The sequence below is a fragment of the Barbus barbus genome (genome assembly GCF_936440315.1).
Source record: "Barbus barbus genome assembly, chromosome: 23".
Lineage (NCBI taxonomy): Eukaryota > Metazoa > Chordata > Actinopteri > Cypriniformes > Cyprinidae > Barbus > Barbus barbus.
The window spans coordinates 29,466,127-29,490,058 of record NC_136751.1 but is presented as its reverse complement, the minus strand read 5'-3'; the positions used below and the strand labels follow the sequence as shown (position 1 = coordinate 29,490,058).

Here is a 23,932-nt window from a genome sequence, read left to right as displayed (position 1 = left end):
CTTAGTGAACCCAAACCTTTTTTTAAGTTAGTGTCAGACCTGATCTCTCATGCATAGTTGTCCAGGTTTGTCTGGCCCTCTCTGCGATCAGTTTTCACAAACTGTAAGCTGTTCCTGTAATATGATGATATTTATTTTTCCACCTTAGGTTGGTGTCAGTCAGTTTGATTTGATGTGATGTGTGTCGAGGCAGCGCTGTGAGGCTGTGGTGTGTTTCTGCATCTGTGAGTGACTGTCTGCAGGCGTAACGTCTGTCTGTGAGCCCGTCTCTCTCTCAATTCACTCCTCCACTGGAGAGACGGACATGGAGACAGACCACAGGAGGCTAAGTGCCCTGTTTGGAGATTCAGTGGAGCATATGACCTTTAAAAGCAGCTCGCCACTCTTCTGGCAGCTTGTGTGTGTGTGTGTGTGTGTGTGTGTGTGTGCGTGTGTGTGTGTGTGTGTGTGTGTGTGTGTGTGTGTGTGCGTGTGTGTGTGTGTGTGTGTGTGTGTGTGTGGATTTTCTTGGCTATACTTTAGGGACGAAACTGTCCCTTGACGTCAGCTAAATAACAAAAGACTTCCTTTTGGGGACGTCCTCAAAGGTAAATTGACTCTTAAATGCGGTCAGTAGTAGTGTTTTATCATAGAAGGAAAAACCACAAATGAGATCAATTTGATATATGAACTATTTTTCCTAGAGAGCAGTGAAATCAAATTGAGATTTTTAAGATTTTCAATCTGTGCTCAGATTTCCTGAGATACCAAATTTACAATATGCAATCAAAAGTCAGAGATTAACCCTTTCTCATTAAACGATCTAAACAGCTCTCCACCTTTATTTTATGCACTTCAATTGTCTTATGAGATATTCATGCTGTTCTTTCCAGGTTATATTTTACCCCAAAATGAAAGAATTTTTGCATATAGAAAAATTAGCCTACTTTAGGACCTTTAAAATATTTTATATTGTGACTTTTTATTACAATTATTTACACCCTCTCTGTTTTTGTTACTGTAATAAATAAATATAAAATAAATAAATAATAATAAAAACAGATATAGAAAGCTCTCAATCTTCATTCTATACACTGCAAAAAAAAATCTCCCTCATAATTTTTTTTCTTGTTTTCCAAGCACACATATCTTACCATTCTTAAGATGAAGAGCAAAATGACTTGTTTTCTGAAAAAAATATCAAAATTAAGTGAGTTTAAGCCCAAAACAAAAACAAATATCTGCCAGTGGGATCAGAAAAATAAGATTAATTTAAAGCTAAATCAGGATTATTTTTCTTACCCCAATTTCAAATATTTGTTTCTTATTTTAATCAAAAATTCACTTAATTTTGATGCATTTCTCAAGAAATGCATTCAAGACTTAATGTCTGAAGTAATTTAGCATGTCCAGTGTAAGATGTGAAATGATCTCCCCGTGAAAACAGTACATGTGTCTTGATTTAAGCATTTTTAGATATTTGTACTGGAAAACAAGACAAAAATACAGTGTAGTGTAGCTCTGTACTTTTACTGTATGTCAACAATTTTCTCATTAGTGTCTGTTTCGATTTTTTCCTACACTTTATACTATATTTTAACTGAAGTTATAATTGAAGTCCAGTTGCTGCCTTACATTTTTTTAATAAAATCAAATTGGCTGTAAAAGTCATTCAAACTTAAATGATATTAAACTGACTTCAAAAATTGAGTTGATCTTAAAAAATGAAACTGAAATTGCTTAAAATATTTTGATGAGTTAAAGTAATGAAAAAACATGACTTATTGATCAGCTCATATTTTATGATGTATGGGGGATTGTATGAGAAACATCTTTGTGTAACGCTCCTCTCTCTCTGTCTCTCTGTCAGCGAGTGTCATAACGCCACAGACCGTATAAAGGTTCGTGTGTGGGATGAAGACGACGACATAAAGTCCAGGGTGAAGCAGCACTTTAAGAAGGAATCTGATGATTTCCTGGGTCAGACCATCATCGAGGTGCGCATGCTGAGCGGGGAGATGGACGTCTGGTATAATCTCGGTATGTTATGGGCCTAAATGTCTGTAACACACTTTGGTTAAAATTCCTCAATTGCCACGCAAAACAACACCCTTTTTACCTTGTCAAAAACAGCTCTGTTCACAGCGACTCATTTTGGTGCATGTCTCTTTAAATGCTAATGAGCTCTGCTCACCCCGCCCCTCTCTTTAATGGGGCGTGTCAACAGAAGACACGTGAATATATCCATATATGCCTCGGAGGTGGTCTTATTCAAATAGCCAGCTATCTACATAGAAACCAGCTGCAGATTGAAACAGCTTGAGTCTCAGACAGCACATGACAAACTGACAGCTTTACAGCTTTTCTGAGCAGGCAGACACACCATAAACCTAACTAAAATAGGTTAGGTCAATAGCTAACCTAACAAAACAAAAATTTAATCCGATGTCCCTTTTAAATACTCCCCCCCCCCCCCCCCCCCCCCAGAATGACAACTAAATAAATCAAATTAACTAACTAAATAAATAATGCAATTACAAAATGAGCCTACTTTAAGATCTTTAAAACATTTTTAATAATTTCAGTCATGCACATTAAATAGTTATACACACACTGTTATATATGTAAAATTATTATTATTATTATTATGTGTCTTATATAATTTATATGCATCCTTATTCTCAAATAAATCTATTTTTTTATTTATTTAATTATTTTATTCATTTTACTTCTTAGTAATCTTGATTATTTTTAAATTTCTTTTATGTAAATACTTTGAATTGCCATTATGTATGAAATGCTATATAAATAAACTTGCATTGCCATTATATCATGTATTATATTATTATTTTTATTGCTTTAATTCTTTCATTAATGAGAATTTAGGCTTTTAATTATATGCCTTAAACATATTGTGCTGAATTTTTTTTTCTGGCTATAAACAATGAGAATTAGCTTTTTTTCACAAATAAATTAATGGGAATTTAAGCAAGAAATGTGTTTAAATGTCCAAAATAATTTGTCAGTGCAAAGATGTCTTAAAAATAGGTTTTAATGTAATATTATCTTTAGGGTGAAATGTGACTCTGAAATGCGAAATGTGTAAAGAAATGTGGCTTTACTTTGTGAGATTCACCCAAAGTTACTTGAAAAAAAATACAAAAAAAACAAGAGGCAGCATAAAAGAAGATAATTTTGTGCCGAATTTCAGGTCTTCCATGCTTCACTTCAGGTGATTTGTACCTTTAATACCTTTGAAAGGAAGTTGAAGTGTTCCTCCTTGGTTTTGTTCTGATGGAGAGGGCCTCATTGTTCCACAGAGAATCGTTTCTGCTTTTGTTGATGCTTTATTTGTTGGATTGTTTTGCTTGGCTCGGAGCAGAAGCGTGTGGTTTAGAGCGTGACTCGGGCCAAACCAAAGCGCTGATATCTGCTCGCTCCTTCCCCATCTGTCCACGTCACTGAGATATGAGAAAGATCCGCTGCGGCCGCAGACCAGACATCAATTAGAGCAATTAAGACGTCGATGAAACAAGATGTGTGGAGTCTTATCTGCAAAGAGCCTTTTTATATCATGTATTAGTTTAAAAGCAGCTGCTGAATGTCTCAGGAGATTTCAAGTCAGCATGAAATAAGACTGTTTATATTTTCTTAACGTACATTTCTGAACCGTGATTCATCATAATGCATGTAATTGCAAAGAAAAAATCTCATATTACAGAAGTATAATGGTGTAAAGGCAGCTTCTGTTTCTGGGTTTCAGTGCTCATTGCTGAAATTAGGCATTTGGGACCGTGGACCACAAAACCAGTTTTTTTGAAATTGAGATTTATACATCATCTGAATAAATAATCTTTCCATTGATGTATGGTTTGTTATGATAGGACAATATTTAGCTGAGATACAACTATTTGAAAATCTGGAATCTGAGGGAGCAAAAAAATCTAAATATTGAGAAAATCACCTTTAAAGTTGTTCAAATGAAGTTCTTAGCAATGCATATTACTAATCAAAAATGAAGTTTTGATATATTTATGGTAGGAAATGTATTAAATATCTTCATGGAACATGAGCTTTACTTAATATCCTAAAGATTTGTGGCATAAAAATGTATAATTTTAACCCATACAATGTATTGTTGGCTATTGCTACAAATATATCTGTGCTACTGATGACTGCTTTTGTGCTCCAGGGTCACATTTTGACATTGTCTGGTTCAGATTTGCCGTCTGATCCCAGGTCAGATTTGTAATGGAACGTGGTGATGAGATTGTCTGCAGGTCACTGTTCTGAGATCAGCTGCATTACGTGTGATATTGACAGGGTCAGAGAGAAGGAACGTCCTGCAGCTCCAGCGCTCCTCAATGATTTCACTCATTTTATTTCTGTTTCTTCTTGTCTTTTCTGTCTTCTGTTCATGTGCTCATTCTCTGTGCAGAGAAGCGGACGGACAAGTCGATGGTGTCGGGGGCCATCAGGCTGAAGATCAGCGTGGAGATGAAGGGAGAAGAGAAGGTGGCTCCTCCTCACGGACAGTACACATGTTTACACGAGGTTCGTCTGACATCATTATCTCTGAAATACACTGCAAACATTGCATTCTTAATCAGAACTTTGTCTTGTTTTAAATATAAAATATTAATATTAATATTATATTATATATAAAAAAAATTAAATAAATGTGAAATATCTTCATGGAACATGATCTTTACTTAATATCCTGATGATTTTTGGCATAAAAGAAAAATGTATAATTTTGACCCATACAGTGTATTGTTGGTTATTGCTACAAATATATCCCAGCGACTTAAGACTGGTTTTGTGCTCCAGGGTCACAAATATTAAATTATATTACAAATATCATTTAAATACTCATTCTGTCACTATAACAAATTCCTTGTATGTGTAAACATACTTGGCCAATAAAGCTCATTCTGATTCTGATTCTGATTCTGAATATCATTAAGCCTCACTAAATATTGTTAGATTTTTGCTTGCAACAACAAAACAACCATTGGGTGAGAAAAGCATAAAATAAACTTAAAAGCGTAAAACAAGTGTATTTGTATAATCTATAAGTTTACTTTGTCTTAAGAATGTTTATATATATATTTTGTTTATTATTATTTTTATTTTTTTTTGTCTTCTGTAAAACATGACAAAAATTAATACAATTTAAAAAATGAAATATAAAAAAAACAAATAATTTGACTGTGGTATTTTGTAATTCAAATACATAGGAATTTGATAAATACATCACTTTTAAAATAAAATAAAAGTGATATTTAGATTTAGTCATTCCATATATCACCTTACTGCATTAACTTTTATTTATTATATTATATTATATTTAATAACAGTGATATTTAAATTTAATCATGTTATTACATATATCATATTACTGCATGTTACTTTCTATATTATATTATATTATGTTATAGTATATTATATTATATTCAACATTTGAGGTGGATCAAAAAAGTTAATCAAAGTTGTCCTTAGACAAGAACGCATTTTGGTTTTAGGTTTTAGGACAACTTTTTGATCCACTTCAAATGTTGAGTAGTATATTATATTATATGACATTATATTTAATAGCTAATTTATGTGAAATGTCAGTATGTCCACCATATTGGAAAGTTAATGATCTGCCTAAACGGAGAAATCGACACATATTTGTGTTGCATTATGAACTGCGCTTCAGAGTCCAGCGATGTGTGAAATCGATCATGTGTAGCTGGAAGGGTTTGCGTTGATGTGTTTGTGTTAGTCTGGCTCACGTCTCGCTGGTTCTGTACCGCGGTGTTGTGGCATTTTTGCCGGTGTGTTGACAGTAGGTTGGCGCCCCCAAATGTTGACCTTTCCAAGCTGGCTGCGCTGTTGATGTTCCCCGACATTCATTCCATATCAATGCTGGAGCAGTTCATGCTCTAGAAATACCCTGCACGCTTCCTGGCCCCTAAACGGCCCCCTGTTTCTGTGCAGAATCTCTTCCACTACCTGACGGAGGTGAAGAACAACGGAGTCGTGAAGATCCCCGAGGTCAAAGGTGACGATGCCTGGAAGGTTTACTTCGACGACGTGTCTCAGGAGATCGTGGACGAGTTTGCCATGCGTTTCGGTGTGGAGTCCATCTACCAGGCCATGACGTGAGTGGAGATCTCTTTCAGTTTCTGATAGGGGTGTAACGTTACACATATTCATACCAAAACTTTTCAGTACTGGTCTATTGGTTCGGTACGCACGTGTACTGAACAAATCATTGCATTTTATCAGGAAATTTAGACAATAAATGGCATTTTGGTGCTCTTTGATGTGGCAGATTGCTTTATAGAAGCCTCAGTTCTAACTGATGTTTATTACTAGTTTTAACGCGAAATAAACAAAAATGAACATCTCATTTAATCGCTCAATCAGTGTGTCAACAAAACAGCTTGTTAACAAAATGCATTTCATTTACCTCAGGCATGTCATCGGTGTCCACAGCTCATTATTTAATAGAGAAATGAAGAGCATTTTGAGAAATATTAGACTATATTCTCATAATTCTAGACTATATTCTCATAATATTGAATTTTGAATTTTGGGCTCTGTTGTTAATTTATGTAAAAAGGCTCCCTGTTGTGTAGAGCAGAAGCTGAGGCAGATTTTTATCCCTAATAAGATCATTTTAATATTATCTGAAAAAGCTATTTGTTCAGTAGACCATTGTTTAATTCAAATATATAAATATATTCAATATATATATAAATAAATATATATATATATATATATATATATATATATATATATATTTAGTTTTTCTCCTCCTGCTGTACTGAAACCATACCGTTACATCCCTAGTTTCTGATGTTTAATGGAGATTGTGAGTAAGTCGTTGAGCAGAAAGCAGCCTGCGTTTGCTGTATTTAACGTCCTGCTGTTGTTGAAAGACCACGCTTGGCATTTGTCACGACTGACGCTGATTGTGCTTGAACAGGAATTTATGAAAGCCTTGTTTAGTGTTGGAGTCTGTCGATGACTTACGGTCATACATGCACATGATGGCTTCATAAATCACACCGTTGACCAGAAATGCTCAGGCTCCCAATGAAAACCTCGGCACACACTCTCTGTTGGCCGTTTGGAGCTGTAATTAATTTGGGCCCCTGATGTGTAGCCGCTGCCGCTCTGAGGGCCCTTACCCTCATTACATCTTTATGTCCCCTCTCTTTCTGTCTCACGCGGTCTTTCTCTCGCTCTCCTTCTCATTTCTATCTGGGTTTAGTGCACTATTGCATTGCTGTATAGGAGATGAGAAAATCATGTGTGAATCCCTGCAGCCAAAAGTTTGGGGTTGGTAAGATTTGTTTTATGTCTCATTGAGGCTATTATATTATATTTATATGTGTGTATTTATATATACATAATAAATATACACAGTACACACACATATATTATGTACACAAAAACTTTTATTTTGGATGTGATTAATCACGATTAATCCTTGCCCAGCACTAATTATATTATATTATATTATATTATATTATATTATATTATATTATATTATATTATATTATATTATATTATATTATATTATATTATATTATATTATATTATATTATATTATATTCTTTATTAGATTCATTAGATCAAAAATCTATATATTTTTTTTAAATATTATTACAATTTAAAATAGCTGTTTTCTGTGCAAATACACTGTGAAATGTAATTTATTTCTTTGAATCAAATCTGTATTTTCAGCATCATTACTCCAGTCTTTAGTGTCACATGATCTTTCAGAAATATGCTGATTTGCTGCTCAAGAGACATTTCTGATTATTATCAGTGTTGACAACAGTTGTCTGCTGAATATTTTTTGGCAGCGGCTATTTGCACTAAATGTAAATAACGATAAAGGCTATTTACACTAAGTGCAAATAACTTATTTTCTTAACGATAGATGCTATTTACACTATGTTAAAATAACAGGATTTTCTGCTATTTATATTACTTATTGCAAATAGATGCAATTATCTGCACCTCAGTATTGTAGTACATTAAAACAGTATGCAGTAATTACGAATTGAGTGTAAATTATAGTTTTAATTCAATTTATTAAATGTATGTTGCCTTATTGGGACCAATAAGACCTCCCTACACTTACCCTAACCCTAACCGATACTTTATTTTCAACTTTTCAAATATTTCCTTAATTTTTGTTGAAAATAAATGCCTTTCCAATATGATATGATATTTGAAAAGGGAGAAAAAAAGTTCGGCAGAAGGCAGATTTGAACCTGGGTCGATTGCGTTCAAAAGAGTAGAACACACACTGTATCCTCTGTGCCACTGAAGCTGATGATTGACAGCCATCGTTTGTAGTGTAGACGAGCCCAATCACACATTGGTGGGCGGAGTTAGTGTAAATAGCTTCTGCCAACAAGGCGGGCTATTTGCACTTAGTGTAAATAGACACTCTGATATGTTTTTGTCAAAACTGTGATACATTTTATTTTTCAGGATTCACAGATGAATAGAAAGTTCAAGATAACAGCATTTATTTGAAATAGAAATCGTCTGTAACATTACTGTCACTTTTGATCAATTTAATGTGTCCTTGCTGACTAAAAGCATTATTTTTAACTAATTAAAAGTACATAAAACTTTCAAATGCTAGTGTGTTTACTGAACGAATGTATCGTGAATTTGAGAGTGTGGGGGGTTTATGTGTATAAGAATGCCCTACAGTTAGACGACAGACTCATTGCACAGTTTTGCATCAGTTTTTCTAGTTTAAAGCTGATGAACATGTCGAGATGTTTTACTCATTTGATTCAGTTCAGGAGCTTCTCATGCTCAGAACACTGGCTGATATGGGTCACGTTTAACAGCTCAGAAAAAGGTCAGATTGAAGCAGAAAATCACAGTTGAAGAGTATCTTTGTCTTGACTCGGTGCAGTCATTCACCTCATGTTTCAGCAGAGCCACTAAACGCTGACCGCTCGGGTTTACATGATTGCAATGCATAAGGAAGCTCTAACTTGACATTGCAATTTCATATTGCATACAAACAATATAACTTTACCCTGCTTTGCACAAACAGACTCAAGCAGGGGCCAGAATTGACTTTTTCGCCACTGCTGCCAACAGTGGGTGAAGTAAGATTAAATGCATTATTTTTCCATTATTCTTTCACTGAAAAATATATTTTTTGTGCCCATAACCGTGAGCTAATTTATATTGGGTTATTTAGCTGTTGTTCACTTATAAGGTCATTGCATCATACAAAATGAGTCTGTCTTTGGTCTTTTGTGAAAATGCACCTGATAGTGGTTTTTCCCTCTTGTTTTTGTTTTGGAAGCTTAATGTGAGGAATATTGCACGTATGTGTTACACGGGAGAGAAAAAGTAAGGCATCCTGCAGTTTCCATTGCACATCATGACAGAATTTCATTAGTAGATGGTTTTTATGTCTTTACTTTTAATTCTGCACATCTCTGACTTCAACAATTAACGTTTGAACAGTTCAGTGTGATATTGCAGTTTCTGGCTAATCGGCAAAGACATTTTGGCACTTTATTGAAATCCTGCGTCTGAATACTTCTTGTTGTACCAGAGAGATCTGCTGTTTGGTCAGTCTCTGACTCTGAAAGCGTCCGTTGATTTGTTTTTCTGTTTTAGGATAATGGATATTGATTAATTCAATAAATGATAGTCTTCCAGCAATGAGTGTATGGCACTGACCCGCTGAATCAGGGGAACTGGCATCGATGATTAGATGTAGACTTATTTATACACTCCATACGGAAATCTGCTGTGATTATGTATGAAAAATTGTAATGAACCTACTGAAGCTGATGCAAGCAGTTTTTGCATGTGTATCTGTTGCATATGCATCTTTATGTGTGGAAATTATCCACAGTTTCCAGTGGATGCTCACGTTTGTACCAATGACCTTTCCTTGGCCCTGTAATCATAAACAAAGTCATGTGACCTGTCCCTGATGTTATTAGAGATGCAGCCTGTGTTTTCTACCATTCAGCATTTTTTATTGCTGAAGGGAGGATAATGATTTCAGGGTGAAATCTTCGGTCATCAGCAGCATGTTGGTTCGTAGGTTAACAGAACATGCATCACAAATAAGTATATAAGTTATATTTATTATATAAATATCATTTATTACAAGAAAATCATATTTTTTTTTTATTTCTTTTTTTAATAAATGTATAGGTTATATTTATTATATAAGTATTGTTTATTTAAAAATTATTTTATTTTATTTTAAAACAAGTATATAAAGTTATATCTATTATGTACTGTAAGTGTAATTTATTACAAAAAATAATTCTGATTTACCTTTTAAAATTCCAGTGCCTTAATGATGAAATTATATTTATTTATTTTAATTAATTATTATTATTATTATTTTTTAAAGATGCAGGACTTTTCAATGAACTGTGTAGTCACTATTAATTAATAATGACTTCACATTTCAATGAAAAGTCAAGAATTAATTCAGTGAGACGTTAGACTGATTCAAACATATAGCTGTGCTGCAAATCAGAGATTTGTGAGTCTTTTAGCTTGATTCTTTAAATAGAACCAGCACATAAGAGTTATTTATTTTCTAATCGGACTAAAACTGGTTTGTTGTTGAAGCAACCGGTGAAGATGATGCAATAGAAGTTTTGAGTTTAGCATTATTTTGTCTTTCATTGCATTCAATTAAGTCTGTAAAACTCTCTGCCAGAACTGAAAAAAATAAAATCGTTTTTTTAAAACAAACTTTTAAAAGAACAATCCACCATTCTCAACCATAATAAAAACACAAATCCTGAGATTTTCCCAGTGATCTCAGGAGTAACTCATTACCAGATGATATCACAGATATTGGCGTTTAAGGAGGTGCGCAGAGGTTAAAGAGGACAGCAGATAGAGAGAGCGAAGACGAGTCAATACTTGCTGGCAAGTTTTATTTCTCTAATTTACAGCAGAGCTCTGCGGATCACTGGAGCAGCAAGACGAGGATTTTAAAGATGAGGAAGGAGCAAGCTGTTACCAGGCAACAGGAAGTCAACACCCTCCATCAGATATCATTTATTCTGATTTAGCCATCAGCATGTTTCAATTTAAGTCTGAAACGGGAGGAGGGAATATGGAGAGAAGAATGGATAACTCTTCACCTTTTCTTGGAGGCACAATAATTCTTCATTCCCCTGTGTGTCACGATGGGTCGGTCGGGCTCAGAGGTCACGCCATCAGAACTAATGAGGTTCAAATCAATGTCTGCAGGTGCTAATGTACGGCCTTGCATCACTGCGGCTTACCGCTTCTGCTCACCGACTTAGTAGGAGTTTAAATCGGCATTAAAAAACCTCTAGAAATGTCAAAATCAGTCAGTTTAAGTGAATGTGGCTTTAAACAGTGGCTTTGTTGTAAGGGGTGTGTCTTCAAACCGTTGGTTGGTTTAAGTGGGTGTGGCGTCAGTCTGTGGGTTAGTACAAATCACAAAGGTTTGTGTTAAAGGGGTGGGGCTTCAAACTTTTGATTGGTTTAAGTGGGTGTGGCTTCCAGCTGGGGTGATTTTTTAAGCGGGCGTGGCTTCAAACCATGGGTTGTTTATATTGGTGTGGCTTCAATCAGTGGCAATTATAGTGGTCTATCCCCAGTAAACAATGCTATAGTATTGATAATATAATATCATAGTTTTAATTAATATTTATTTTTTTCCTTTTTTATATTATACTTATTTGATATATACTATATATACCTATATCAGTTTTCATATATATATTCTATATATTTTATATAAGTTTTAATTTAAATTTTAGCCTATTTTTTCTTTTTTTAATATTTCTTTATAGCTTTAATTTATTTTTATTAATTTATTTCACTACTTCAACTCATATATTTCAGTTAGTTGTCAAAGCAATATTTAAAGTTCTTTTAATTTTAAGTTTTCGTCTAATATTTATATTTTATTTTATTTCAGCTTTATTTCAATTACCTATATATACAGTATATATATACTGGTGTGTGCTCAAAATCTGTGTATTCAAGTGTGTAAATATGAACTTGCATATGCCCAGATTTCCGCATACTTTATTTATTTATTGTAATGTATATCTTAAATGAATGGCTGTATTTTGGACTATGTAGGTCTGCTTAAGACCCAGCAGAATCATTTGTCATTACAGTCATTTGTCAGTAATTCATTCCTGGATTTGTGTTTATTTGCTACTTTATTTAGCCTATATAAATAATTTACATTCATAACTGATTATATACCAAAAGGAGAAATAAAAAAAATGTGTTTACTGTATATAGAGCATCTACTTATGTGTAATGTTCAACAAAACAAATAGCACTGTATTGTGTGTGTGTGTGTGTGAGCCCTGCAGGCCTGCTGTTATTTTTAGACTATGTCTATCTTCTTTCTTCTCCTATCTCTTTTTCTCTCTTATATCTTTCTTTAATGAATCTCCTCTAACAGTGGGCAATTTCCTGCTCTGCCCTGCGGCTCGACTCATGACAGATCTGTGGTGCGCTGTCTGTTCATTTTGACAGTATAAGATGGATCATGCAGCTAATTTCATATGTGCATACAGTATCTCATATTAATAGTTTACATTTGTGACATCCATAGTTAATTTTTCCATATGATAAAGATGCTACAATGCCTTAGTCAAACATTAAAAAATGTTAATTTTTAATTTGTATTTTGCAGACAGTCATGATCCTTATCTGTAGTTCCAGTTATAATATTTCTATGCACTACAGAATCATCTGTGGGGCATTTAGGAAATGTATTCAGTTTGTATTGAAATATACATTATTATGGGTGTTCTGCCGCTCATGAGTGTGTTTATGACTTAATCTGACATCTTTTTCTCTCTCTTTCAGGCATTTCTCATGTCTCTCGTCCAAGTACATGTGTCCCGGTGTCCCCGCAGTCATGAGTAACCTGCTTGCCAACATCAACGCCTACTTCGCTCACACAACCACGGCAACCACCAACATCTCAGCCTCCGACCGATTCGCAGCATCCAACTTTGGGGTTTGTCACTCTCACTGCTGATGGATGGAAGGACGGATGGATATGGATGGATGGATGGACGGATGAATATATATATATGGACGGATGGACACAGATGGATGGACGGATGGATAGATAGATGGACGGATGGACAGACGGATGGACGGATGGATAGATAGATAGATATATGGACGGATGGACAGATGGATGGACGGACGGATAGATAGATGGATGGACGGACGGATAGATAGATAGATGGACGGATGGACAGATGGATGGACGGACGGATAGATAGATAGATGGACGGATAGATAGATAGATGGACGGATGGACAGATGGATGGACGGATAGACACAGATGGATGGACGGATGGATAGATAGATGGACGGATGGACAGACGGATGGACGGATGGATAGATAGATAGATATATGGACGGATGGACAGATGGATGGACGGACGGATAGATAGATAGATAGATAGATGGACGGATGGACAGATGGATGGACGGACGGATAGATAGATAGATGGACGGATGGACAGTTGGATGGACGGACGGATAGATAGATAGATGGACGGATGGACAGATGGATGGACGGACGGATAGATAGATAGATGGACAGACGGACTGATAGATAGATAGATGGACGGATGGACGGACGGATAGATAGATAGATGGACGGATGGATGGACGGACGGACGGATAGATAGATAGATGAACGGATGGACAGACGGATAGATGGACGGATAGATAGATAGATAGATAGATAGATAGATAGATAGATAGATAGATAGATAGATAGATAGATAGATAGATAGATAGATAGATAGATAGATAGATAGATAGATAGATAGATAGATAGATTTTTTTGAATGAATGGATTGATTATAGAATGGTGGATGTATGGATGGCTGATTGCATGAATAAGATGCATTGATTGTTAAATTGATGAAAGCATTGAACAACAAGCTGCTGAATGAATGAATGAATGAATGAATGAATGGATGGATGGAAGAACAGACCTACAGAAGCAAGATTGCATGAGTGAATCAATGGATGATATGCAGATTATTTCATGAATGCTTCAGTAAATAGATGGATGACACGATGCAGCGCTGATCTGTTTCTGTGACTCTGGTTTATTCTACAGAGAGAGAAGTTTGTCAAACTCTTGGATCAGCTTCACAACTCTCTGCGCATCGACCTCTCCAAGTATCGGGTGAGTAAAGCAGCCAAACGCCGCAGCACACATACGATACGCCGCTCCAGATGGCTTTTCTATTTCAGAGACATCAGAAAGAAAAACACTCATCTATTATTCATCGCCATGGAGATAATTTAACCTCTCCATCACTTTTAGTGATCCCCTACCTTAATTTACAATGACATTCAAACGCTTTACGAGCTGTTCACAGAACAGAAGGTCCATTTGTTCGCACGCAAAGCAATGATTTGAGAAAGTTGCAAAGATTTTCTTGACTTGTGATGCCCTTCTTGCTTTTATACTAATTGCGAAGTCTCTCTAAATACATAACGAGAGAAACGTCTCAGTCAGATGCAAGTTTCTTCTGAGAGGACGCTTTCACAGTCAGATCGCGTATGACTCTCGGGAAGACGTGTGGTCCGACTGTATCTCAGCGTGAGAGCTAGAAAGCATTGACAGGGTGCTCACACACACACTCGACTGGCAGGCGTCCAGGGAATTCAGTGGCTGTTACCTGCTCCCATCCGGCCGTCAACGCATCCTGACAGTAATACACTCTGGATCTGCTGGGCTCTGTGGATCTGACTGTAATGAAATTCTGAAGCAAACGGAGTTTGGTTTCTCTCACAGCTCATGTGGATTTGGCCGAGGCAGGTTTTGTTCTTCCAGAGCGCTTTAACACCTCTGCTTTATTAGATGAATTTCCTCCGTTTGCGGCTGTGTTGTCTACATCATCTGTGTTCAATAAACCTCAGGCAGACTTCTGTCTTCGCCACTCGTACAGGATTATACGTTTCTCCAGATGCCACCGAACTCAAACACTAGACGCTTTCTGCTCAATCTGGCCCCGCTCCACATGCTTTCAAAACAACAACTTTATCATAGCCAAAAAAACAGATCTACCTAGACTTGAAGTGCAACAATTTATTTTATCCGTCTGCCTGAAATAAAACAAGTTTATTTAAAAATATCATACACTACCGTCCAAAAGGTCTTTAACATTTTTTATGTTTTTGAAGTGTCTTATGCTCACCAAAGATGCATTTATTTGCCCAAAACTACAGTAAAAACAATAAAAATTGTAAATATTATTACAATTTAAAATAGCTGTTTTCTATGTGAATATTTGTTCAAATGTAATTTATTTCTGTGATCAAAGCTGAATTTTCATCATCATTGCTCCTGTCTTCAGTGTCACATGTTCCTTCAGAAATCATTCTGATTTGTTGATTTGCTGCTCAAGAAACATTTCTGATTATTATCAATGTTCAAAACAGTTCAATATTTTTGTAGAAAACCTTGATGCGTTTTATTTTTCAGGATTCACAGATGCATAGAAAGCTAAAATGATCCTGAATGTGGTTGAATAAATATGATATTCACACGTTATAATATTTGTAAGTAAGTTAAAATAATAATAAATAAATAAAAATAAATAATATTGTTTTATTTTAATTACTTTGAATTTTTTGTGTGTTTTTGTAATTTTTAGTAGTTTATATATATTATATATATATATATTTACAGCGCCCTCCATAAGTATTGGAACAGTAAAGACAAAATTGCTCTGTTGGCTGTGGAGTCAAGACATTTACAAATATGATTAAAAGATGAATATGAGACAAAACTACAGAATGTCACATTTTATTATTAGCCTTTTCAACACATACATGTTTTACCAAATAAAAAGAACAGCACTTTTAGAGTTCATCCCACTCATTGATGTGAGCATAAGTATTGGGACAGTTGAACATAAGGCAGATATAAAAGACTAAAAGCTATTATTTAGTTGCAGATCCCTTGCACACAATCACAGCAGTGAGTCTGTGACCCATAGACATCACCAGACTCTTGGTCTCATCCTTTGAAATGCTTTTCCCAGCCTTTAATGCAGCCAATTCCAATTGTTGCTTGTTTTGGGGAGTTTCTGCCTTTACTCTCCTCTTCAGCTGGTGAAATTCATGTTCAGTCGGGTTTAAATCTCGCGATAGACTTGGGCAATCTAGGACTTAACATTTATTTGCTCTTATAAATTCCTTGACTGAACTGGCAGGGTGTTTTGGGTCATTGTCCTGATGCAATATGAAGCACTTCCCACTGAATCTGGAGGCATTTTCTTGAATATTGGTAGGGAAGATGGTTTTGTACCCTTCCAAATTCATTCTGCTACTGTCATCATACATGAAGTCATCAGTAAAGTTGAGAGGGCCTGTTCCAGAGACAGCCATGCATGCCCATGCCATGACACCACCTCCATCATGCTTTACAGATGAGGCTGTATGCTTGGGATCATTGCAGTTCCCTTTTTTCTCCACATTTTTGCTTTCCCATCACTTAGATAAAGGTTCATCTTTGTCTCATCGGTCCATAAACACAGTTCCAAAACTCTTCTGGCTCACCTTTGTGCTTTTTTGCAAACTCTAATCTTGTCTTTCTATTTTTGGTGCTGGTCAGAGGTTTGTATCTTGCTGTGTAGCATCTGTAATTCTGTGTCAAAGTCTCCTGAGGACAGTAGATTGTCAGAGCATCACCCCAGCTTTCTGGAAGTTGTTGGTGATTTTACAGACACGTCTTTTAGGGTTCATTTTCACAGCTTTTATGATGTCTGTCATCAACTACTGTTGTTTTCTCAGCCGATCAGGTCGTTGTTGGTTGCTGGTGGTTTCCAAACTCTTGATTTCTCCATGCCCTTTGTTTTTGCTAGAGCTCTAATCGACTTCCTCTTTTCTTTTAGCATCCAAATTGCTTGCTTTACTCTCAAAGTCAGCTCCCTCATCTTCATCCTGGTTTGTGTGTGTCATCATCGAATGCAAGATTCAGAATACAGAAGTAATGGATATAACTGATACGACACATTCCCTGTTTTTAATATCTGAAGAATTAATGCAACAGGACACAGCTGATCACTTAGAAAGACCTGAGAGGAAACTGCTCCAATACTTATGATCACATCAGATAGAGGGATGAAACTCTAAAAGTGCTGAACTTCTTAGCTGGTAAAACATCTGTGTTGAATCACGCAATAATAAAATTAGACATTCTGTAGTTTTGTCTCATATTCATCTTTTAATCATATTTGCAAATGCCTTGACTCCACAGCCAACAGAGCAATTTTATCTTTACTGTTCAAATACTATTGTAAGGCACTGTAAATATATGTATTTGTATGTATGTATCTATTTATATTTATATATATTGTTTTAGATTTTTTTATGTCAGATTTAGTTTTAGTTATTTTTGTTCATAAAGTTAAACAATGAAATTAAAATGAGATGATGCCCCGGAAACTAACAAAAAAAAAAAAAAAGAAAGCATATTATTTTTTTTCAGTTAACATTTCTTTTATTTCACGCAGCGAAAATGTTTTTTATGGTTGTAGTTTTAGCATTAGTTAACTAATAACCCTGGTAGACAACACAGCTGTCAGAGCCCTGCACAGATCTTCAGACGTTCTGATGGTTCCTCATCAAAACCCTCTCCTTTGATTCAGACCCACTGCTGACTCTCACAGTTTAATGATCTCCTACCTGAGCAATCTGTTACCGACACACCGACCTGCCTGAAGCCCAACCATATGTTCATATCGCTCTGCTTTTCTGACATTTCACATCACTCAAGAGCTTCTCCACGCTTATTTGTCACCTCAAACGGCCATAGAGACTTTTAGAGTGAAGCAAAGTGTTATTTTAGTGATGTTATATGAAGTCTTTACTGGCACACTTCATTTCAGACACCTCTGGGCTCTTTCACACTGGAGCGTTTGAAGCAGACCAGAGTGTGTTTGATGGCAGAGCTCAGTTCGTTTGGCGGATGGTTCATGTAAACTCAAGCGGTTTGCAGTTAGTATGAATATGATCCATCCTTATGTGCAGAAGTAAAGCTGAAGTGTTCTCCCAATCATATTTATAATATGATGCATTTCTCAAAGCTGCTTGTGTCTGAATAAACTGCCTGCTGGTTGCAGCTTGCGTTTGTTGCATCTTTTGCAATGCAAGAAAATGCAATTGCTGTGCTAAGCATGTGAAGTTTTGGGAGTGAATCCAAAGAGACAAATGCACTGTTAAAAACAAATACAAAAAAAAACATAACATAGATGAAATGATAGATAGATGAATAGATGGATGGATAGATATATGGATGGATAGTTTGACATTTATTAATAAATTACCTGCAGGTCCAAAGAGACAGATATAAGCAAATAAGTAAATAAATGAATGAATGAATCAGCTTTCTGTCTTGTTTCTAGTAAATCTCACTTAATGTTATTAATTCTCTGCTTAAAACTCGAAAAAAAAACAATTTGCCAACAGATTGTAGAAATCTTGTTTTAATATATATATATATATATATATACATATCCTCTGAGAACAAGAGTGTTGTTTTAATTTATCTTGTTTTGAGGTTGTTTAGATATTTTTAAAGAAAAACAAGACCAAAATCCAGGACTCGGGGAGGTACAAACCCAAAAATACTGTGAGAAGTGACCCGCGGCAGCAGAGTGAGGGATGTGGAATCAAAGAGAGTGTGAAAACAGGCTAAATTGATTTGCACGAGTCTCTGTTTTTGGTGGCTGTTGTTGACAAACAGCTCCTGCACTCCATTACTCGCTCTGAATAATTAGAGAGCTGTGGTGAAACACCAGCCAAGAATTACAGCAGCGTCTGACGCTCTGGCATTGATAAAAGTACCGTAAGCATCTCTCAGACCACAGGAGTGTCTCCTCATTCTTACAAAACCCAAGTCACAACTATTACATAACCATCCCGGCGTGACATTTTCTGACCTGTTTCTCCGAGCGCTTTTGCACACGTATGCGTCGTCTGCACATGCATGCTCTTCCTCTCTCGCTCACAGTGTAACTATACTGTGTACCTTCATGCTAGAACAAGCAGGCTGATAGCTTTACAGCCCAACACACTTTCTCTGTCTGTTCCTGGTTTTGCTTATATATAAATTATTATATATTTTGTCACTAGTGCTCATGACGATGGAACACGTTTCACTTATTAACATTGCTGCATAGTGCATGCTGCATAATGCTACAGGGTGAATGAAGATGACTCATGTTGACATGTTTCTAACCATCCATCTCTGCCAAAACTCCTCAACTTGAGTAAAAGGCCATTTGAAATATTAGCAGGTGAAGCACCCACCATGTTTCAAATAGCAATTCTTTAAGACTTCCTCAATTATGTTGATTAGAAATATAGTAATTGACTCAGTAACACTATACTTAAAGACTTGAGTATAATACATTATAAAAGTAGTTTTAATGCATTCATATTTCCATGTAATGCATTGTATAATCTTATGAATAATTGTTATAATGCTTGTCTATTCCTTCTTACACCTTTAGAAAGTATGATGCATTAAAACATAACAAAGAAAATCCTTCAAATATTAGAATGCATTTTAACTTTGATTACAATTATTTATGAAATTACAACATACATTACGAATAGCCGTATAATGCATTATACATAAAGGCTTTAAGTAAAGTGTTGCCTTTGACTCTTTTACCTAGTATTTATGTCTACTGTATGCTATTTTTATGCTTATTAGAATATTGCATTTTTTATAAAACTTCAGTTGGTGCTTTTCAATTTTTAGGTATAATCAAATTGTCTGTACAAGTCATTTCAGCTCATTATTTTTAAAAATCTTGTCTAGTTGAATCTTGTATAGCTTAAAAAAATAAGTTGAAATCGGTTAAATTATTTTGATGAGTTAAAGAAATGGAAAAAAACAGACATCAGGACTTATTGATTCTATCATTTTTAGACTTATTGATCACATCAGTTTTTGCACTGTATATTGGAATCAACTGAAATCAATCTATAGCCACAAAGATCATAATTTGGATCTTTGTGTAATTTAGAAAGTGCTAAATATTTTGCAGGTTATTACACCTTTTTTCCCTGTTATGCCAAAATATAGGCCTAACTATTCCATCCTACTGAGCTAATGTGCGGTTTCCGTCTCTTAAACATATATATTCATCAATTCCATTCAGCTGCATCTATAATCTTAATCTGTTTATCTTTTTTGTTAGATATGCTCTGAAAATTACATTTGTTGAGATGATCTGATGTTAATTCTGTTTACAGGATAATTTCCCTGCTGGGAATCCAGAGAGACTCTTGGACTTGAAATCAACCGTCGATCTGCTGACGAGCATCACCTTCTTCAGGATGAAGGTACGACACTGTCACACACACACACACACACACACGCACGCACGCACACACACACACACGCACACACACACACACACACACACACACACACACACACACATTTACTTAGCTATCTAAATGGGTTCATCCCATAATGGTTTTTATACTGTACAAACTGTATGTGCTATTGCCCTACACCTAAACTTAGCCCTCACAGGAGACTTTCTGCATTTTTGCAATTTCAAAAAAACTTTGTTTAGTTTATTTTTAAACCCGTTTTACAAATGAGGACGTCCCCAAAGGGAGGTTTTTGGAGATTTTGGGTACAAATTTGACCCCAAAATATGGTTAAGTAGGTACACACACACACACACTTACATACAGAGAGAATTATGCAGCCTTTTACGCTGGAATTAAAGCAGTGTGACTCACATAATAAAAAGCAGTCATGCATCTCATGAAAGAGAATAAAAATGTGAAACCATCGGGGGTTTTTGTGACTTTCATGGGCAGTCAAAACATTGTGGTAGTTGTTATTCAGTGTGATGGACTTCTCCGATTCTGCAGTAATTTCCTGCATTAAACAGTCAAATATATTAAACAAGAATAAAAAAGAAAAACGCTCCTAATATAAAACTCTTTTGAAACAAATATTCCTCTGTGAACAAAGAACATTTAATTTAATTTAATTTAATTTAATTTAATTTAATTTAATTTAATTTAATTTAATTTAATTTAATTTAATTTAATTTAATTTAATATTTATTTATTTATTTATTTATTTATTTATTTATTTATTATTATTTAACTATTTTAATTTATTTAATTTATCTATCTCTTAAATGTATTATATTTAAATTTTCATATAATTTAATTTCATATTATTTATTATTATTGTCATGACAGTTAAGCACATTTTTTCCCCAAATGGTTCCTCTTTTCACATTCTTATTCTCACTATAATATAGTCAAACATATTTGAAATCATCAGTGTCAGTTTTTTATTTCGGTATAAATTCAATAGAAACAATCTTATCAAGATGTATAAATGTTTTGCAATGAAAGTAATGTATCAATATTTTTTCTAAATTACAGCAATTAAATTTTTACAGTATTGCAGTAAAAATAATGTGCCTAATTGTAATGAAAATAATGTCACAATGGAAAAAATATGTCGCAATAACCATAAAACTATGCTTGATTTTCTTTATGCTTATATAATGTGGAGTGAAATATGACCCTGGCGAGTTCTTGACTAGTTTTGTGTAATTCAGCCTGATGCAGAAATATATATATTCTGATCGAGATCTGCTGTTGATTGTCTCGTGTGTTAATGAGCTGCTAATCACAGCTTTCCTGATAACAGTCCTGTATTGAGAGACCTCAGATGTGTTTCAGCGAGCACAGATAAAGCGGATATATATTCTCTGATTGTTTGCATGTTCCGCTTCATCAGCCGCGAATATAAAGCTGGGCTGCTTTACAGTCAGTAATGAAACATTTTTCACCAGCGCTGCAGGGTTTCAATGATTTCTCATTTGTTTGCGTGAAATAAAAAAATCTTTTGGCTCTTGAAATATGCACTTGAGTCAAATTTATTTGAGCACAATAACAAGAGCCGCTTGTTCTGGGGGTCTCCTGGTAATAAAGCTGTCTTTGACATATAGCTCAGCTCTGTGTGAGAGAATACGGCCTTTTCTGAGTCATAAAGAATACGCTGATTTCTCACAGTTGGGGAGCCGGGAAATATATTCAGAGCCAAAGTGCCTGTAAAACCACACTACTCACAACTGTAGGGTGCAGCATTTATATATTTATATATATTACAGCAATATTCCAGGTGTTTTGTCTTCGTAGACGTCCTCTAGATGAGATCACAGCTGCCACTGGCCTCTGCTGTTTGTTCACTGAGCTTGCTTTTAATATATGACCGACTATTGTAATCGCAGGTCAATATGAGTTGTAAAAAGCCTTTATATCCACTACAGAGAATAAACAGTGATTTTCTCCTCCCAGGCTATTAAAGTTCATTTGCACAGATATGCATGCATTTGCCATTTAGTTTTGTCATTTTAATTTGGTCCATGCTTAGAAACACAGACATTGACAGCCGTTGGCCACAAACACACTGTACTGTATGTGTGCAAACGCAGACACAAATTTGTTTCTTTCACATGTTTGTGTCATTAAATCATGTTTTATTATTAGCCCATAACCTAAACTAAACTGTGCACTCACATTGCATTATGAATTGCATCCTGAAACTTGAGAAAAATGAAGCTTGCGTCACTAGAAGTGTTTGTGTACTTGTGTTTAATGTGTTTTGGGACTTTGATGTAGACAGATAATGTTTTATGCAAAAGTGTATGTGGGTCAGTGATGATGCTGGTTTACATTTTGCGCTGGATCAATGAATTTATTAAAAGCCAAATGCAATTCTGAAACATGAGGACTGTAGTGAAGCAAATTTTCTTATTAAAGAAAACATATATAAACAAATATATTTATATACTAATATATTTTCAACTCTAATATACATTTTGCTTGATATGTTATATTTTATTATAGTAATTAATTTATTAAATATTATAAATTAAAATATTAGATATATTATATATATATTAGTGCTGTCATATGATTAATTGTGATTAATCACATCCAAAATAAAAGTTTTTGTTTGCATAATATATGTGTGTACTGTGTATATTTATTATGCATATATAAATACACACACATACAGATATTTTGAAAATATTTACATGTATTTACATGTCTATATTTATATTCATATAATTTATATTACAAATAAATATATTTAATATAACATAAAATATTATTTTTTGTGAAATACAGTATATACAGTGCATGCATGTCTGTGTATTTATATATGCATAATAAATACACACAGTACACACATATATATTATGCAAAGAAAAACTTTTATTTTGGATGCTATATATATTTATATATTTATATTTTGTCATTGACCCACATACAGATTTGTTGGCCTTTGAATTACAAGAGTTAAGGAGTGTGCCTAGTAGACTGAGCATGAGGAGGCATGATGTCACACACACACACACACACACACACACAGCGGCGTCAGTTCATTAACCAGGCCTTGCATCCTATAAAAAGCGCTTCGTCATTTTTATGACTGACAGTTAGAGTGGTCTGAGCAGGCAAATCAGTGAAGCGCAGCTAAAGAGGCAGAGGAAGCTCCGCCTACCGAGAGAGCACCGCCAGGCACAGAATACAACCCCCAACCGTCACAGTGCATTATGGGTAATGGAAGAGCGCCCATGCCGGGGCGATATTTATGGCTTTCTTTAGCACTCGCATTCAGAAACACCAACACCACACGCGAATGGGACACATTATCTATCTATCTATCGATCTATCGATCTATCTTATCGAATACAAACATGAGCAAAATCACAGCTAATGTGCATTCTTTATTCATTATATTGCAGAAAAAGTGTTTAAATGTTGCTGTATTTATTTATTTAGAAAATTTACATCATGAACTTTCTGAAACCAAAGTCATTTGAACACA

General features: G+C 35.0%; 1 protein-coding gene across 1 annotated transcript in view; it reads left to right on the top strand.

Moving 5' to 3' along the window:
- The window catches only part of unc13c (unc-13 homolog C (C. elegans)), a 154,667-nt gene that overhangs the window by 47,101 nt on the left and 83,634 nt on the right, over positions 1-23,932 (top strand). Inside the window, exons 10-15 of the mRNA XM_079373504.1 lie at positions 1,850-2,019; positions 4,418-4,533; positions 5,965-6,128; positions 12,865-13,018; positions 14,147-14,215; positions 20,308-20,397. Of these exons, the coding sequence (XP_079229630.1) occupies positions 1,850-2,019; positions 4,418-4,533; positions 5,965-6,128; positions 12,865-13,018; positions 14,147-14,215; positions 20,308-20,397 (763 nt within the window). The remainder of the gene's footprint in view (positions 1-1,849; positions 2,020-4,417; positions 4,534-5,964; positions 6,129-12,864; positions 13,019-14,146; positions 14,216-20,307; positions 20,398-23,932) is intronic.